This window comes from Sus scrofa, chromosome 1 (assembly GCF_000003025.6).
Source record: "Sus scrofa isolate TJ Tabasco breed Duroc chromosome 1, Sscrofa11.1, whole genome shotgun sequence".
NCBI classification, from domain to species: Eukaryota; Metazoa; Chordata; class Mammalia; order Artiodactyla; family Suidae; genus Sus; species Sus scrofa.
This window is the reverse complement of record NC_010443.5, coordinates 9,013,500-9,031,807: the sequence shown is the minus strand read 5'-3', so window position 1 is coordinate 9,031,807 and position 18,308 is coordinate 9,013,500. Positions and strand designations below refer to the sequence as shown.

Here is an 18,308-nt window from a genome sequence, read left to right as displayed (position 1 = left end):
GAAAGAGCATTGGTGATAAACAGTTGGTCCGACTCTCAGTCTAAATCTTAGGTGTTTCTAGTTTTTTGAGAAACCGCTGTTGTCAATATATACCTAGAAATGAGCGATAGGAAGTCTGCCGATCTGTGGCTTTCAGGTTTGCTAGTGCAGTGAGGACATTTAAAAGCAGTCATGTAACCAGTTTTTAAAGAGGAGCCTTCTCTATAGGCCCTTCCTGGCGCTGAGCATAAGGAGTGGACGAAACAGAGGGGACCATGCTCTCAAGGAATCTGTTACAACCTGGCCCCACAATGCCACTGTGCTCAGACTGAAACCCTCTGTCCTAGTGAGGTCAGACAGACAATAAACAAAAATGCTGTGAATTTTTTTTTTTTTTTTTGTCTTTTGTCTTTTGTCTTTTGTTGTTGTTGTTGTTGTTGCTATTTCTTGGGCCGCTCCCGTGGCATATGGAGGTTCCCAGGCTAGGGGTTGAATCGGAGCTGTAGCCACCGGCCTACGCCAGAGCCACAGCAATGCGGGATCCGAGCCGTGTCTGCAACCTACACCACAGCTCACGGCAACGCCGGATTGTTAACCCACTGAGCAAGGGCAGGGACCGAACCCTCAACCTCATGGTTCCTAGTCGGATTTGTTAACCACTGCGCCAGGACGGGAACTCCCCCCGTGAATTTTTTTAAAAAAAAAAGTACTGGCAGGCCAGAGGTTGGTGCAGTTTCATACCAAGTGGTCAGAGAAGGCGTCTCTGATAAGATGCCCTTGGAGCTGAGACCTGAAGAAAATGAGAGAGTGAGCCACGCAGGGGTCAGCGGGAGCGCATGCCAGGGCCAGAGCATGGAGTGAACATCTCGGAGCCCGGAGAATAGAGAAGATGGTGAGGGGAAGAGCCATCGGAAACGGGGCAAGATGAGCAAGCATCGCCAGCTCGGAACCCTGTGGGCCGTAAAAAGGACAGGGGGTTTCACTCTGAGCACAGTGGCATTGTGGGGCCAGGTGGTAACAGCCACCTGAAGAGACTCCCGTGGGAGCCAGGGAGGAAGCTGGTGCGGCAAGCAAGGGAGGGGATGGTGGGGCTTTGGCCCCGGGTGGCCGCCGGTCGCCGTGGTGATCAGTGCTTGGCCTCTGGTTAGGTTTTGAAAGTGCAGCAGAATTGGCCGATGGGTGGCATGGGGGCTGTGAGGGGGAGGAGGGGAGGGTGACTCTGGCGTTTGTGGCCTGAGCAGCTCCGAGGATGGAGCAGCATTTCCTCAGCAGGGAAGCCTGACAGGGTGGGGGGAAGACCGAAACATCCTGGATCGAGACCACCTTAGACATTTATTGGTTTTTCTCATTACAAAAGCAGAACATCTTGGTTGTCGACAGTGAAAATATACATAAACAAACCAGTCGCCCACCGAACCACCCTCTGACTCGATGTCTGGTGATGGATTGTCCTCTCTTTTCATTACATTTTTCCATGTACATTTTCCACCAAAACATGTGTCACGTGTGCTCAGGTGCACAGAAGCTTCAGGTGTTTAAACTGAATAAGAAAACTAGGATCGTATTATGTGAACTGTTCTCATCTGCTTTTTCTCTTGCTACATTAACATTTTTAAAATTAAGCTTTTGATGATGAGGTCATTGTAGATTTGAACGCCGTTGTAGGGAGGAATGAAGAGATCCCAGCACCCTTTACCCAGCTCCCCCCAGTGGTAAGACCCTGTAATTCACCAGGATAGTGACATCAATGTGGGGGAGACAGAAAGTCCATCACCCTGGGACCTCCTTTCCCTCGCCCCCACACCTCCCTAACCTGTCAGCCACGGACCCATTCTCCCTTCCCATCACTTTGTCATTGCAAAAATACTCTATAAATGGAACAGAATTGGGGGATTGGCTTTTGCACTCATCTTCTTTCTCTGGAGCTTCATCCAGTTGCTGGCGTATTGGAAGTTGGTCCCTCTTCATGCCGAGTCAGCGAAGCTGCCTGCCCATGCCCACTCCTGCTGCCATCAGAGATGCTCCATTTCCAACACATGAGGCTTCTCTGAAAAGTTTTCCTGCTGAAAGAGTTTTTAAAAAATACTCGGTGTTAGATTTTTCCCCCCATCTTCTTGTTTGTTGTTTCTGGGTGCAAAAAAAAAAAAAAAAAAACCTAACAATAATCATGTAAATTCAGGGGGTACTACTGATTTAACACCCCATCTCTTAATTTTTCAGCATTCCCTAGTTTGAAAGGTTGCCACCGTATCATATACCATTTTGTATTATGCTTCGTTTCCACTTAATATTATAAATGTCTTCAATAAGGTGACATAATCTTCATCATAAGGGACTTTTCAAAAATTTTGCAGAGTGAACCAAACCGTCCCTACATAAAAATCACAGCAATCACATTATTTCCTGAAGATCCATTTTTCTGTGTGTGTCAGATAGATTTCTACATCATTCTCTTTTTTTGTCTGCACCAAGCCATGTGGAAGTTCCCAGGCGGGAGATTGAACCCACGCCACAGCAGGGACCCAAGCCACTGCAGGAAAATCCTGCCAGATCCTTAAGCCACCGCACCACCCAGAAAGTCCCACGACGTCACTCTCCGAGACGCATGGCGTCTGATGTTGTGGTGCATCCTAACTTAACTGTCTCCCCTTTTTTCTCCCACCGACGGTGCTGTAATGATCAACCTTGTGTATAAATCTTTGTCTGGTTTTCTGGTCATTTCCTTAGAACAGCTATCCAGAATTGGAATTAGTTGGTCCAAAGAGATGAACGTTTTTGAGATCCTTAACACACATTGCCAAATAGCCCCCTGAAAAGCGTGACCCTTTCTCAGCATCCTCGGCAGTCCCAGGATTACACGTAAAGAACCTTTGCTGATGGCTGGTGTCGTTTTCTGTCAAATCATCCTTAGATAGAAACGCCAGGATAGCCCCAAGGTTGAGGGAAGACCGACTGAAGCCGCAGGACGGGACAGCCTGGCTGCGGGGCTCTGGGGGGAGGGGGCGCACACAGGCTGCGTGGTTGGTGTTGGCTTTTTCCGGCAGAGTGGGGACTGAGGTGGGGGCTGGGGGCCATCCGGTCCCAGGTTAACGGTCCCCATCTTCCCCCGTATCTCACGCAGACCCGTGCTGGCCATCGTGGAGGTGGAAGTGCAAGAAGTCGATGTGGGTGCTCGGGACAGGGTGTTCCAGGAAGTGTCCTCTTTCCAGGGCCCCCTGGACGCCACCGTCGTCGTCAACCTTCAGTCGCCGACCTTGGAAGAGAGAAATGAGTTCCCCGAGGACGTGCGCTTGGAGCTCATGCAGACCTTGGGGAGCTACGGCACAATCGTGCTCGTCAGGTGAGGGGACCCGCTGGGGGCGGGGACCCGCTGGGTGCCGCTCCCGGGGGCATCAGAGAGCACGCTTGGGGTCAACCTGGCCACTTTCTTCTCTTCCAGGATCAACCATGGGCAGATGCTGGTGACTTTTGCGGACAGTCACTCGGCTCTCAGCGTCCTGGACGTGGACGGGATGAAGGTGAGTGTGATTGGTTTCTTGTGCTTTCACTGGGTCGGGTCTGTAGCAGAGATGCGGCAGGAGGTCAGGCGCTGGTCCCCTCCGTTCCAGCATCTGGTTCTGGAATCTTTGGTCAGGGTGTCCACCGTCCAGCCTTGGCTCCTTGCAGGACTGGGGAGAAGGAGCAAGCTTTGGAGCGCAGCTGGCCCTGTGTGACGGGGTCCGTCTGTGTCCACACCTCGCCACAGGAGAGCTGCCCGGGTCCTAACCACCAGGAAACCCCATCTTTCTCTTTACAGAATGTGGTTTAGAACATGCGGCTTGGAGGTCGTTTCTGTTTTGAAAACATCCTGGTTTTTTTTAACACAGTGGAGTGAAAGGCTGGAGCTGTCAGTTCAGCTTTGAGTCGGATCGGGGTGGGCGGGGCGGGGCCCGAGGTCTAGACCCGCGTTTCTCTTGGCGAAACGTGAAGGTGGCCCCCGCTCTGAAGCCTGCGATTGAGCGAGGAGCCCTCGGGGCTGAGACGGGCTGTCTGACGTCCACGTTCATTCCCGGGGGGCTGCCGTGTCCTCCCAGGTGAAAGGCAGAGCTGTGAAGATCAGACCGAAGACCAAGGACTGGCTGAAAGGTTTGCAGGAGGAGATCATTGGGAAGCGGGACAGCCTGGCCTCCATGTCGCCCACGGCCAACTCCTGTCTGCTGGAGGAGACCTTTGACTTCACGAGTCTGGACTACGAGTCGGAAGGTGAGTCACCCTGCGAGGGCGTCCCAGTCCCTGTGGCCAGGTGGGCAGGTGTGCTGTTCTCCCAGCCACGGCACAAGAGCCTCAAGAGCCCGTCTGAGCCCCGCCCCCGGGAAGGTTACGGAGGAGGCTTGAAGGGCAAGCTTGCTTCCCCTGTGAAACGTTGGCTGGTGTTCACGTGCAAGGGTGATGCATGCGATGGTGAACAAGACCAGAGGTGGCTGAAATTGCACTGACGTCATGAAGGTCCTGTTGTGGCTCAGCAGGTTACTAACCCAACTCATATCCATGAGGACACAGGTTCGATCCCTGGCCTTGCTCAGTGGCTTAAGCATCTGGCGTTGCCATGAGCTGTGGCATAGGTCACAGAGGCGGCTCGGATCTGGCATTGCTGTGGCTGTGGTGTAGGCCGGAAGCTGCATCTCCAATCTGACCCCTAGCCTGGGAACTTCCATAAGCCACAGGTGCAGCCCTAAAAAGCAAAAAATAAAAATAAAAACAAAATTGCACGGAAATCAGTGGGTTTGAGGATGTTAGGGCTGTGGACTTGGTCCTGTGTCTCAGGCACCCATGGAGTTGGGTCCTGGCCCTGCGGTCACGTCGGTACCCTGGGCTGTGCCTTGGGGGTTCTGACATGAACCATAGGCCTCGGTCATGAAACAGACCCACCGATGAAAGACTGGGCCCTTTCACCCTAATTGTTGGCTGTGATGCTTCCTTCTGCCAGGGGATATTCTCGAAGATGACGAAGACTATTTGGTGGACGAGCTGAATCAGCCTGTGGTCTCGGACGGTGAACTGGGTGGAGATGAGCTTTCTGATGCCCCCAGCTCTACGGCAGTGGCACCTCCCGGCAGGTCGCCTGCACTCACCAAAAAGAAGCAGCATCCAACCTACAAAGGTAGCTCCACCCGCCTTTTCTAAACAGCCTCTCTGGTATGGCTGCGTTCACTCTCCCAGAAGCCGGACACCACATGCCACCATCAGGTGTGCCAGTCCCATGAACAAAGGGTAAAACCCATCATAGCAAGGGGTGGAAACTGGGCTCTGGGGAGGAACCCAGCTGCCATTCCACCGATTTCCTCCAATGCTTCTATTTTTTTCCAATAACCAGTGCTCCCATCAAACACCAGATGCTCGATTGCTCTGGTGTCCTCTGTGTATTTAGATGGTCACAGCTCTGGGCTGGTTTTACGTTTCTGATTGTTTTCCCCTCCCCAAACTTCTCTGGTTCAATCCCACGAGAGACGTGTTCAATATCTATGTCCAGAATTGCTTGTGCCATGTTATATTCGTATGATATTCTCTTATCATGCAGTAATAGTATACCGTAGCATCATTATGTCATTTTAGACTGAAGAGGGACTGAGAGTCTCAGGGAACTGCAGGTCCCTAAGGGATATGGTGGAATGGCTCTTTTGAGTGAGGTTTAAAACCCACTAGCGTTCCGTGGGCTGGGAAGTAGACTGGTTCATATTCCCCATCAGACTTCTCAGCTCAGTCTCACCACAGCCACGAGTACCTTTTGTATTTGGTCACTGTGTCCCCACTGGAGGAGAGCAGGACCCTGTGAGTTGGGGCTGAGAACAGAGAATAGGGGTGAAAATAAATTAAGATGCTTTCCAGGAGTTCGCGTTGTGGCTCAGTGGGTCAAGAACCTAACTAACATCCATGGGGATGAGGGTTCGATCCCTGGCCTCGTTCAGTGGGTTAAGGATCTGGCATTGCTGCAATGCACAGAACCGCCTTGATTCTCTAAAGAACGCTGCTGCTGTTTTGGGCAACAGTCCCCAAACGTGGATACGTGTCCGAATCACCTGGGAAGCTTTATGAATTGCCAAGATTTCCAAGGTCTCAGCCCACACCTGCCATACCCACCTCTCTATGACAGGTCTCAGCAATCTGTAACTTTAAAAGCTCCTGATGGTTCAGTGCAGCCAGGCTACGGACCGGCTTTGAGAACAAACATATCAAAGGGCTTGGGGATCTTTGTACCTCTCCAGGCTAAACACCTTCCCTGGAAAGCGTTTTGTTGTTGCTGTTGTTGTTTTGTCTTTTTAGGGCCACCTCTTTGGAGTTCTGCCCGGGAGAGGCGGGATTTCTCCTTGGAAAGGGAGCTCCAAAGAGGTGGCACCATTGGATTTGACGGACGGGATGTTTGAGCCAAAATGAAGTGAATCAGGGGGTGTCAGAGGGTGGGAGAGAAGACCTAAAATGGTCCTGAATTTAAAGGTAAGAAATGCGTATGTAACAAAATAGAGCAGTCGCCTCCCCAGGCCCCTCCGGGCCTTAGAGGGATTTTGCAGGGTGACTCAGGGTGGCAAACGCTTGTGCGGCAGCTGCCATGGGCTGTAGGATTTGGGATTTGAGTATGAACTTGACACTCCGTACGGGACCTTGCTGCCCTCACCTCCCAATCCGCTGTCCTGTTTTAGAGCGAGGAGTTGAACAGGAGAAGCTCTGGTTTTCCACTGTCTACTGTGGGAAGCCTCGTGTACTATTTCAGAAGGAAACGTGCCTCCGCTTAGAAATATTTCAGTGTCGCTCATGTCTGGACAACACACCTTGTCCGCGGTTCACTGAATGTGCCGAGCAGGCATTAGGTGCCCTCCCCCGCCCCCTTGCATGCCAGCAGAAAGGGATCCCCTTCCGGGGGTCTGGCCACCCCACCGCCGGGTCCCTGCAGACCCAGGTCTGCCCTGACACCTGACTCCCCTCCCGCCGTGCCCTGCAGATGATGCTGACCTGGTGGAGCTAAAGCAGGAGCTGGAAGCCGTCGGGGACCCCCGCCACCGCTCTCCAAGTAGGTCTCTGTCGGTTCCCAATAGGCCTCGGCCACCTCACCCACCGCAGAGACCGCCCCCTCCAAGTAAGACTCCGCTTGCTTTCCGCTCACCACAGTGCCTGCTGGGAATCATCACATACCTCCTGCTACCCAACAAACGGCTCTAAATCTAGCCTTCGGTTTCCGCGGTGCTTTATCCCTCCTCAGCCTCCTGTTTGTCCTAAATCTGTGGCAAATTGGGTATCAGAGAGAGCTGTGTTTCTCGAGGCCAATCAAACGATTTCTTTACAAAGCTGTTTTTCATCCTCCCATGGCTGTGCTTTTGCTCTAAGCTGCTTTTCACTTTGAAATTTTACACAGTGGAAAAGTGGGGCCACAGACAATCTAGGGGCACTTTGAGCTCCTTCCTCCCCCAGCCGCACAGCATCTTCCAGCATCTTCTCTCCTGGACAGCTGCCCACCCTCTCTCCGCTTCTCAGGACTTAGGCCACGTGCCCAGACATGTAGGGTGACCCCTAACGAGGCGCCACCCCATCTCTGAGCCCGAGCCTACTGAGAACAGCCCTTCCCAGCTCCGGGCTCAGGGTGGCACTTTTCTTCTTGGCTCCTCAGAAAAACTGCTTTGCCCAGGAACCGTCCCTTAATAACCTGAAATGGAGTTGTGACACGCTTTTGATCAGTTTCTGTTTACTCCACTGTTTGCTTCTCCCCCTCCCCCTCCCCCAATATGACAACTTCGATGTAAAGATTTTCCTACGGCTGGACTTTCAAAATTGCATTCATCTCGGCTTAGATCACAGTAGTAATTGATGGCACGCCAGCCACACACAACTTGTTAAGCTGATTTTTTTACTTCTCTGGGTTGGTACTCAGAAAATAAAATATTAAATAAATAAAAAATTTATAACCTATATTACTGTGGCAATTTACAAAAAGAGATAAAACAATTTTTTTTTTTTTTGTCCTTTGTCTTTTTAGGGCTGCACCCCTGGCATATGGAGGTTTCCAGACTAGGGGTCAATTGGAGCTGTAGCTGCCAGCCTACACCACAGCCCCAGCAACATGGGATCCGAGCTGCATCTGTGACCTACATCCTTAACCCTCTGAGCAAGGCCGGGGATCGAACCTGCAACCTCATGGCTCCCAGTCAGATTTGTTTCTGCTGCGCCATGACAGGAACTCCTAAACAATAAAATTTTTAATTTCACTTACCTAGAGATAATAGTTGTTATCCAAAAGATGTCTTTCCCTTTTCCAATTAGATATATCTATATTTATGCTTAATTTTTATTTTTTTTAATTTTTAATTTTTTTTACAAAATTGGTATCCATTTTGTTTGGTTGTCTTTCCTCTACTGTCTCTGTCATTAAATGTTGTTCTAAAGCATGACTTTTTAATGGCTGCAACTATTATTTAATAGAGTTGAATCCCCTGCTTTGGGATTTTGTTCAGATTTTGCCCACAAAACATTGTAAAAACTTGGTCCTAATAACAGTCGTGTGTTTTAAACTGCTTAAAAATGATGAATCAGATTTTGTGTCATATTGAAACCCCTGCTCATGTTAGATTAACACTTGCATGCAAACCGTGCTTCTCTAGAGAATCTACATTCGTAGGCACAAGTGCTTAGAGCCTCAGAAGAGAAAGTCAGTAGCTCCTCTGAGTCCCCAGAGGCCACGGACATACTCAGACCCGAGCCATGATCTTGCTCTCAGCTGGCTGGAAAAGTGCATTGAAGCAGCCGTGACTTCACTGAGACTGAGAGTCTGCCCTCCTTGGTTCTTCCAGCTGGTTTCACGGTGAAAAAATCCGCTTCGGATGCGTCCATCTCCTCCGGTACCCACGGGCAGTACTCGATTTTGCAGACGGCAAGACTTCTGCCCGGAGCACCTCAGCAAGCAGTGAGTTCTGCGTTCAGATCAGAGGGACCGGGCCCGCATCTCTTAGCATCTCCTCTTTTCAGGGAATATATAGATTTCTGTCTCTTTTAACCCTCTGCCTGTCCACTGCTCATCCCCAAACCCTGTAACTTAGTACCAGATCCTTTATAGGGTTTTTTAATCCTCACACAGCGCGTTAGCGAGAGAATCGCATGTGATGAAAAAATCCCAGGTGTCCCTTCACAGTGAGACTATTGGTTTCCGGACCCATCTGCTTCTCTCTCTTCTGATGCTTGCCTTTGACCTTCGCGTATGGAGCAGTGGTTAGCAGAAGGGAAACAGGAGAAATGCAGACAGTTGTCTTGAGAGAAGAGGCTGAAAAGAGGCCTAACAGGACCCAAATAACACAGTAGGGGACACTGGTCACCATGACAGTCCTGTGGGACTTTAGGGACAGGGAGTTCCCGAGGGCGGCAGTGAGCCCCAAAACTGTAGGTGAAAGTCAGAGAACTGGAGATGAGGCAGGAGGGAGGTGGAGCCGCGGGCCCATGGGCCCCAGGAGAGCGCAGGAAGCCAGGCCAGCCGACCGGCCGTCGAGGCCACAGTAGAAGCGGGCGGTGGACGCCACCTCAGTGGTTTACAGCAATGGAGGCGGTCCTCAAAGGTGACCCAGAGGTTTGGGTTAAGAGGTAGGAAGGTAAAAAGGTAGAAGAAGAACTTCTGAGAAAATACCTGAAGGTGCTTTTGTTTTTGTTTTTCCTCAAGTGTAGTCGATGTAAATGCTGTGTTAATTTCTGTCGTGGGGCGAGTGATTCAGTTACGCACCACAAACATTCTCTTTCATCTCCTTTTCCATTATGGTCTCTCCCAGGATATGGAATTTAGTTCCCTGTGCGACGTAGGACACAGGTCTTGTTTTTTTATCCAGCCTCTGTATCATAGTTTGCATCTGCTAACCCCAAACACCCAGTCCGCCTCTCCTCTGTCTACGCTACCCTTTGGCAACTCCAGCCTGTTCTGTCTGTCTGGGAGTCTGGAAGGTGTTTTTTGTTTTGTTTTGTTTTATTTTGTTTATCCATTTATTTGGGTTTTGTTTTTTGTTTTTTTTTAGGTTCCACCTTTTTTTTTTTTCTTTTCTTTTTTTTTTTGTCGTCATTTCTTGGGCTGCTCCTGTGGCATATGGAGGTTCCCAGGCTAGGGGTCCAATTGGAGCTGTAGCCGCTGGCCTACACCAGAGCCACAGCAATGCGGGATCCGATCCACGTCTGCAACCTACACCACAGCTCACGGCAACGCCGGATCCTTAACCCACTGAGCAAGGCCAGGGATGGAACCGGCAACCTCATGGTTCCTAGTCGGATTCGTTAACCACTGGGCCACGACGGGAACTCCCTGGAAGGTATTTTAATGACTCCTCTGGACCTTGGAAGGAGTGACTTCTGATGACGCGTTCAGGCTTTTACCTGGTTATTGGAAGAGAGATAGTGCACATTGCAAAAGCCTGTAACCACCTGTGTGGGAGACGAGGGTCCTCTAAACATCATCGGCTCCTCTTCTTGGTGCGCCAGTGCCGGGTGGGGGCGGGGGTGAGCGCGGGAGAGGCTTGAAGGCTGCCCTTTAGACCGGAGTTGTGTTTCAATCCCCCTCTGATGGGGAGCTCTGTCCAGCCTCACGCTCACACATAGATCAGTAGGCAGTGAACCCGCCAGGCGAGACCCTTCTCCTACCTGTGCTCATGTGCGTTTCTGCCTCATTTCGTCCTCAAGCCTAAAGCTAGGACCGGGATAAGTAAGCCTTATAACGTCAAGCAGATCAAAACGACCAACGCGCAGGAGGCGGAAGCAGCGATCCGATGTCTCCTGGAAGCTGGAGGAGGTGCGTGCTCCCCACAACTCTCCTCCCAGTTCTGCTTCTCTTGTCCTCTTCCTACTGAATGGGGCTTTAAAAAGAAAGTAACTTTTTTTTTTTTTTCTGGAGAAAGAATTAAATGAAAGTACCCTTTAGCAACATTTTGTCAAGTTCTGCTACTGAGATGTCCATTTAAAACTATGTATTTAAAATTCAGTAAGTATGTAAAAATCATCCCCAAATGATTAAGCAGCACTTAAGGGAGAAACTGAAATAAATGAAGATGAGTTTTAGAAGCAGTTCGAGCTCCGGGCACTAAGTCATCCTGGCTGCTCTGTAGAAGGAGATGCGTGGATAGGCATCCTCTTTGAGGCAAAAAAATCTACTTTTTAAATCACCAGCAACTGTGGATTCTTTGATGTCAGGCAGGGACCTCTTCTCTGCCACGCTGCCTGTTCATTTTTTGTTGCTGTTACTTCACGTTACCTCATATTTTAGCCTGAAATCTCCCCTTCGCATTCACAACCACTGGAAGCTAACTTTTTGGGGTTTTTTCTTCTGATTTTGTACCAGTGTCTCTTCTGAAGGGGGCAGATTATGCCCTCCGAAAAGCCCGATGCAGTTGCAATTGCCTGATTTGCTTTTAGTTGGGGTATTTATTTGAAATTCGCAAATCACATTTACGGAGGGCAGGATCAAGAGCCTGAGAACCACCACGGTGGGATAACACCTTGGTTTCTTTTTTATTAAAGAGTAATAATACCTAAAATTGTATGGCTGTAACAACCCACGTGTCCATCAACTGATGAATGGATAAAATGTCATGTGTCCATACTGTGGAGTATTATTCACCCACAAAAATAATAAAGTGCTAACACCATTCTGTCATGGGTAAATCATGACAATAATGTGCTTATTGAAAGAAACCAAACACAAAAGGCCATGGCTGGCATGATCCCATTTATCTGAAGTGTTCAGAGTAGTCAAATCTGTACAGAGCGAAAGAGTGGTTTCCAGGGGCTGGCGAGGAGGGATGGGGTGGGTATGTGTGGGGCTTCTTTTCGGGGTGATGGAGAGCCTCTGGGGATTAGATAGTGGTGACCGTGTCCAACTGTGTTACTACACTGATACCCACCAAACTGCATCCTTTAAAAGAGGACATTTTATGGTATATGAATTATATTGCAGTAAAGCTTAAAAAAAAAAAACAAACCTGTAGATATCGAGGTTAGGAGAGGTTAGAGGTTTGAAATCTATGCAGGGTCCCAACTTAACATTTTCTTGGTCATGGGCCCTAATGCGACTTTGAGGACATTTGCATCAGCTCCCCTGAGAAGCACAGGTACTCATGTTAGGGCCTCCCCCAGCCTCCCCCACACAGACCCCAGATCACCATCCCCTGTTGAGACGGGAAGCGTGGGAAGCGGGGAGCCACAGTTAGCATGTTGGTCCTGGTTACCCTCAAAGAGTTATTCTTAGCTAAAAAAGAAATACAGGAGTTCCTGCTGTGGCACAACGGGATCGGCAGTGTCTTGGGAGCACTGGGACACAGGTGCAGTCCCCAGTCGGGCACGGTGAGTTAAGGATCTGGCATTGTCACAGCTGTGGCTTAGGTCCCAACTGCGGCTCAGATCTGATCCCTGGCCTGGAAACTCCATATGCCGTGTGGCAGCCAAAAAAGAAAGAAAGAAAGAAAGAAATACCTGGCGTCAGTGAGTTATCCTTACCATGCAGACCACCTAAAGATTAAGCCAGGCATTGAGTTGCCCTTCCTTTACATTACAGCCGTGCCATGGTATCTTGCAGGCATCCCGGGAGAAGCCCCAAACGCCATAGGCCTGAGGGACCAGGGAGCTTCCAAACCAGAGTCCACAGGGGGCATGGCTCCGCTCCTGCCCCGTCGGCCGGCACCCAAAGTTCCTGCCATCAAGAAGCCAACCTTGAGGAGAACAGGAAAGGTAAAAACCCGGTCACATAAGCCTGTCCCTCCTAGGTTGTTCAGATGTCTCGTTAGATAAAAATTACATCTCCAGCGGGTCTCCCGATAATTCACAAGCCCCAGACACAGCTCCATCCTTGAGGAAAATGCCTGGCAGTCACTCTCTCCTTGGAGTCCCTACTGCTTCCTGGCACACGCTGAACAGAAAAGTTGGGAATTTGTCACCAAGACGGGAACAGCTTGGAGATATCAAGCTGCCCAAATGGTCATTTCAGTCCCCAGAGCGAACCACAGTGGCATGCTTTATTCCAAGTGTTCCCGTAATGCCCATTCGTGTGTGTGCCATCTGCCCAGGTTCCCATGGACAGATTTTATATGCATTAGAGAAACAATCGACGGTGTGACAAGCGCTTGTGTGGTCCCGGGTCCTGGACCCTCGACAGCTTTTCTTGCCACTTTTCTTGCAGATTGTTTTTTGCTCTCGCTCTCAAGCTTCTCAGCCTTGCTTGCTGCTTCAAAGACATGAGTTTGTCAGGACAGTAGCAGCCCAGAGACTGGCACCCATAGAGACCTCTGGATCTTCTGTTTGAGCTCAGTGTGCTAGTGACGGACACTCGGTAATCCCTTGGCTGGTCCCGACAGAATGGCTGCTTTGCCACCTGTAGCAAGTGTGAGCATGGCTTGGGCGCTTGGTTCATACAGAGCTTGCTTTGGGTTCTCTGGGTTGCTCTGCTGTCCCACTTCTGCTCATTCATCTGCCCATCGTCCACGCCTTCTCCCGCCACAGAGCTCTTCCTCGCCTCCTCGTCGCCATTCTTGCCTTGTCTTTTCAAAGCCAGGGACAGAAACGGATCCATTTTCCCCACCCGAGGCACAGGAGCGGCAGTTAAAAGCCTGTCAGAGAAGGGGTTGTTTTTGCAGCTAGATTTTGAAAGAGCCCGTGGAAATTCAGAAATGCCGAAGCTTAAGCTACTGACAGCCTTGTTGGTACAAAAGCTCCCTCTGGCCTCATGCAGTTGTTTTCTTTGTGATCCTTTTGAATCAGAACCAAGGAAGTGAATTGCTAAGTGAAATGTTCCATTCTTCTGCATTTAAATATCAAAGATTCAAGGAGCAAGTACACCCGTTAGTCCTTCCTTCGATGAGCTTAATGCCCTGACCTGAGCTACCTCACACTGGCGGGGTACAGACGAAATTATCAGAGCTGCGGCCTCAAAGAAGAGAGTGTTCAGAGAGGTCCGCTGTTATTAAAGGACGAGCATAACCCCGTTTCCTAGGAAACAGGGGAACGTGCTTCAGATTATTCCTGGTGGCCCTGGTTTTAAAGCTCCCATTCCTCTTTCATGGGACCCACGGGTCCTTCCTGATACGTGTGTCTTAATCCTGTGCTCTTTCTGGTCACATTCCTGCATCCCAGACATTCTCAAATCCTGGATTTTCTAGAATGTCCGCTTCGCCCCATCTCTGCTCCCCTGTGGACCCTGTGTGCTCTGATTCCCAGCTCCCGGGGCGGGCTGCTCACTGACACTCTTTGTCGTGCCTTTTCTCAGCCCGCGTCACCGGAAGAACAGTGTGGGAATCAGGCTGTCCATTTTACAGTCGGGCCCCCGGAGATGAGCCTTGACGCCCCTCCTCTAGTGACAGTTCCTCCGGTTCCCAAACCGAGAACCCTTCAGCCTGGGAAAGGTGCTGCCCGGAAGCCCGCGCCAGACGAGGCCCCGCCCACGGCCGCGCCGCCCCCTCTGGAGGCCCCGCCTCCTGCGCCCCAGGCGCCCCCGAGGAGGAAGAAGTCGGCCCTTCCACCTGCAGGTGCTGCAGAGCAACTGCCAGCTTCTCCAGGGCCTCACCTGCAGCAGCCCCGGCAGCGACTGCCCCCCTGCACACCAGCCTCCAGGGGGCGCTCCCTTTCCACAGCCACCTTTTGTCAGCCCTTCATCGGCCTCAAGCCCGGAAGCGGCTGGCACCAAGAATGCGAAGTCAGGGGCGGCCTCTCTTCTGGGCGACTATCAGGATCCCTTCTGGAGCCTTCTCCATCACCCTAACCTGTTGAATAATTCCTGGCTTTCCAAGAACTTTGACCCCCTGGACTTGGAGACTAGGAACCTCGAAAGGGCACACGCAGCCCCCCCGCAAGTCAGTGTGTCACCTGCCCAAGAGCCACCGCTGGAGCACAGACAGAAAGACCTGGGTCACTGGGTGACAGTCAGTGACAAGGACAAGAGGACGGTGCTGCAGGTGTTTGACCCACTGGCAGAAACATGACTGGGAAACTTGGCAGCGCTCTCTGCAGGATGTGTGCCTTTTCTTTGGCATCACTTTACGGGCAGGAAAGCCCATTGGCCTCAACCCCTCAGTGGAGAGAGACATCTGTTTAAAGGCACCCTGAAGAAACTGTGGTACTTCTGTCACTCTTGTGTAGTTTACAAAAACTCTGTCTCTTACTCAATAAGATTATTATTCAGCCACCAAGATGTGTTTTATTCCAGACTTGTGCATGTTAAGTTTCCTCTTGCGTGTGGGAAACCTCTGGTTGGATTCAGTGTCTGGATTTTAGGAAAGGGAATCTAGCTGATAACACACAAGGAGCGCCCACCCATTGAATTTTAAACGGCTGTTCAATTTATGTGTGTATGTGACTTTTAAAAAAAAATATTGTTTGTGTTTTACAGATTTGGTATAACTTTTTGGTGACCCACTTGAAGGTTGATGCATAAAGGAAGGTTTATACTAAAAAGTGGTTGGGACCATTAAGAGCTGTACCTGGCTGCCTGACCCCAGGTTAAAAAATAATCAGAGTAGGAAGTAGCAAATAGGTCATCCAAGAGACGAGACCGTTCATTCCCATGAGCCCTTGTGTTTATTTATGTGCACGGATGTTAACGTTGGTGTCATCCCTGCTTTGGTTCTGAAGCCTGTACCATTAGCTTAACCTGAGCTTCATCTGGCTAAAGCCTCTGGCACCCTGTCATGGACTTTGCATGTCCCATAAATTGCTACAGTCCTGAGCTCTGGTGTGGTACTCTAACCAATTTTTACACACTCTATTCCCTACTAAACAAAACCTTATGGATTTCTTTTTTCCATATATTCCATACCCAGTAAAAGCACAAAATGTGAAAACTCATACTGGCACTTAATACTGATTCTCATTGCTGTCATTCAAGGAATGTGTGTCTTCGTCTGGGATACCTGGCCGTGGCTTCAGGAAGGAAAATAGAACATGTCCCTATGTATAAGAAGCCCGGGACATTCTGAGTTAGCTTATCTACTTATTAGTTTCTTTCGGTACACATTTCCACCACGGCTTCTTGCCTATTCAGTCATTTAAAAAGGCACCAGCTGGAGTTCCCCAGTGGCTTAACAGGTGAAGGATCCAGCTTTGTCACTGCTGTGACTCTGGCTATGATGTGGATTCAGTCCCCAGCCCGGGAACTTCCACGTGCTGCGAGTGCAGCCAAAAAAAAGACATCAGCATTCTGTTCACGTGTCTAAAAAGGTTCTAAGGCCTAGAATCCAGTTGGGGCAGATATCACAATTTTACTGATGAGCGGTTCACTGGCAAAATCTGAGTGTGCCATATACCATATTTAGGAGTCTTTGGTGTCATAGACTCACTCATACAGCAGTGGTTCTGTGTGACCGTAAGGGGACCCGGGAATTCCTGCACTAAGAGCTAATGGTTAGGAAGGCAGGAATCATCTTGCCTGGTGCAATACCACTCTTCTTTCACCCATCAGACCTCTGGGATTTCAGACCTCTCATTACCACTCTCAAGATACACTGCAGGGGAGTTCCTGTTGTGGCACAGAGGGAAAAAATCCTACTAGGAACCATGAGGTTGTGGGTTTGATCCCTGGCCTTGCTTGGTGGGTTGAGGATCCAGCATTGTTGTGAGCTGTGGCGTGTAGGTCGCAGACTCGGGTCGGATCCCGAGTTGCTGTGGCTGTGGTGTAGGCCAGTAGCTACGGCTCCTATTGGACCCCTAGCCTGGGAACCTCTGTATGCCAAGGGTGCGGCCCTAGAAAGGCAAAACGGAAAAAGGGAGGACAGTTGGAATTGCCTTTAAATCATTGTGTAACTGTTGGGAGTTTCCTAGGTTTGCAGTATAGCTGGTTGGCAGTAAGCAGTTGCTGTTCTAGGGGTTTCATTCCATGGTTTTTATATTGAGTCTTCTTTTGCTGCTCCCACACTGGCCTTTTTCCTATGACCTTGCAGTTGGTTTCGTGACTGTTCTGTTAGGCGTTACAGTTCACTGGGAAGTATTTCAGGCACATGCTTTACAATTCAGCATTGTCTCCCTGATCCCAAAGAGATTGATTCCCTTTTTATAACACAGTCTTCTGACTTCTTGGCCTGCTTTAAAAACTTGCTCTGGGAGTTCCCATCATGGCGCAGTGGAAATGACTCCGACTAGGAACCATGAGGTTGCGGGTTCGATCCCTGGCCTCGCTCAGTGGGTTAAGGATCCGGCGTTGCCATAAGCTGTGGTGTAGGTCACAGACATGGCTCGGATCCTGAGTTGCTGTGGCTGTGGTGTAGGCCAGCAGCTACAGCTCCGATTCAACCCCTAGCCTGAGAACCTCCATGTGCCACGGGTGTGGCCATATAAAAGCAAAAAAAAAAAAAAAAAGAAAGAAAAAATTGTTCCAGTAAATTACTGAAACTAGGATATCTGCCTAAGCATTTCCTATAAAAGTTTAAAGTTGTTGAAGTTCAAGACAATTAATACAATTCTCCTGACCCGTGTATAAGCAAGGTAATCACCAAAACATTTGCTTTATAGTGAAGTTATTCGATTAGAAAGGAAAGCTGCAAAAATTACTTATTGAGTGACTGGCAATTAATAAAACCCTGTAATGTTTATTTGAAGTGATAATTTGTACTGAAATTGTAAAAAACACCTATTAAAGTTTTGGTTTGGTTTTGTTTAATTTGACTTATTTTTTTCAGATATGACGAGAACCTTGGGGTATCTTCCTTGGCTAGCTTCTCATTCTGGTTAAAATGTGATTGCTAGTTATTCCTCTATGTGAGGTCTTACTTTTGTTTCTTTTTTCAACCATCAAACTACGTTGAAGCAGCATCAAATAATACTTTGGTTAGGAATTTAAGACTTGAATGCTGCCAGCAGGGACCCCGTCATAACATAACTTTATGCAACAATATTGAGAGATGCTAGGATTCCTTTTCTCTAGATCTCAGAGCAGACTTCTTAGATTGCTACAGTTTTGAGTACATTACTGCATGGAGGCGGAGGGAAGGAGGAAGCAGTCTTCCAGTTCTGCCTTGGTTTGTTCTTAGCTAATTAACACGCAAAATTTAGGTCATAATGTTCTCTGATGCCTTTCAGAAATAAGAATATACTGACAATCTCCACATGATAAAGATGACTTGTCCTTCCTGACCGGTAAGTATAATATTGAATTTATTTCATCTGAGTCCACAGCCTGCCGTTTGGATGGGGAGGAAGGAAGGTCAGTTACCGTCCTTTTCCAAGATCATGGGAGAGCTTTGAAACACATTCTCATACAAGGCAAACTATTTTTGTTTTTTTGTTTAAACAGCAACAAAAAAATTGTTATTATTTTGGGAGGGGTGAAGGTGGTTCTGTAGTTTTTTATTTTTAATTTTCAAAAA

General features: G+C 49.3%; 1 protein-coding gene across 1 annotated transcript in view; it reads left to right on the top strand.

The window, feature by feature from the left end:
- The window catches only part of SYNJ2 (synaptojanin 2), a 94,845-nt gene extending 77,243 nt beyond the window's left edge, over nt 1-17,602 (top strand). The window contains 10 exon segments of the mRNA XM_021086423.1: nt 3,101-3,319; nt 3,419-3,497; nt 4,053-4,221; nt 4,946-5,119; nt 6,953-7,087; nt 8,793-8,905; nt 10,651-10,759; nt 12,539-12,690; nt 14,222-14,466; nt 14,468-17,602. Coding sequence (XP_020942082.1) covers nt 3,101-3,319; nt 3,419-3,497; nt 4,053-4,221; nt 4,946-5,119; nt 6,953-7,087; nt 8,793-8,905; nt 10,651-10,759; nt 12,539-12,690; nt 14,222-14,466; nt 14,468-14,933 — 1,861 coding nt within the window. The 3' untranslated portion in view covers nt 14,934-17,602.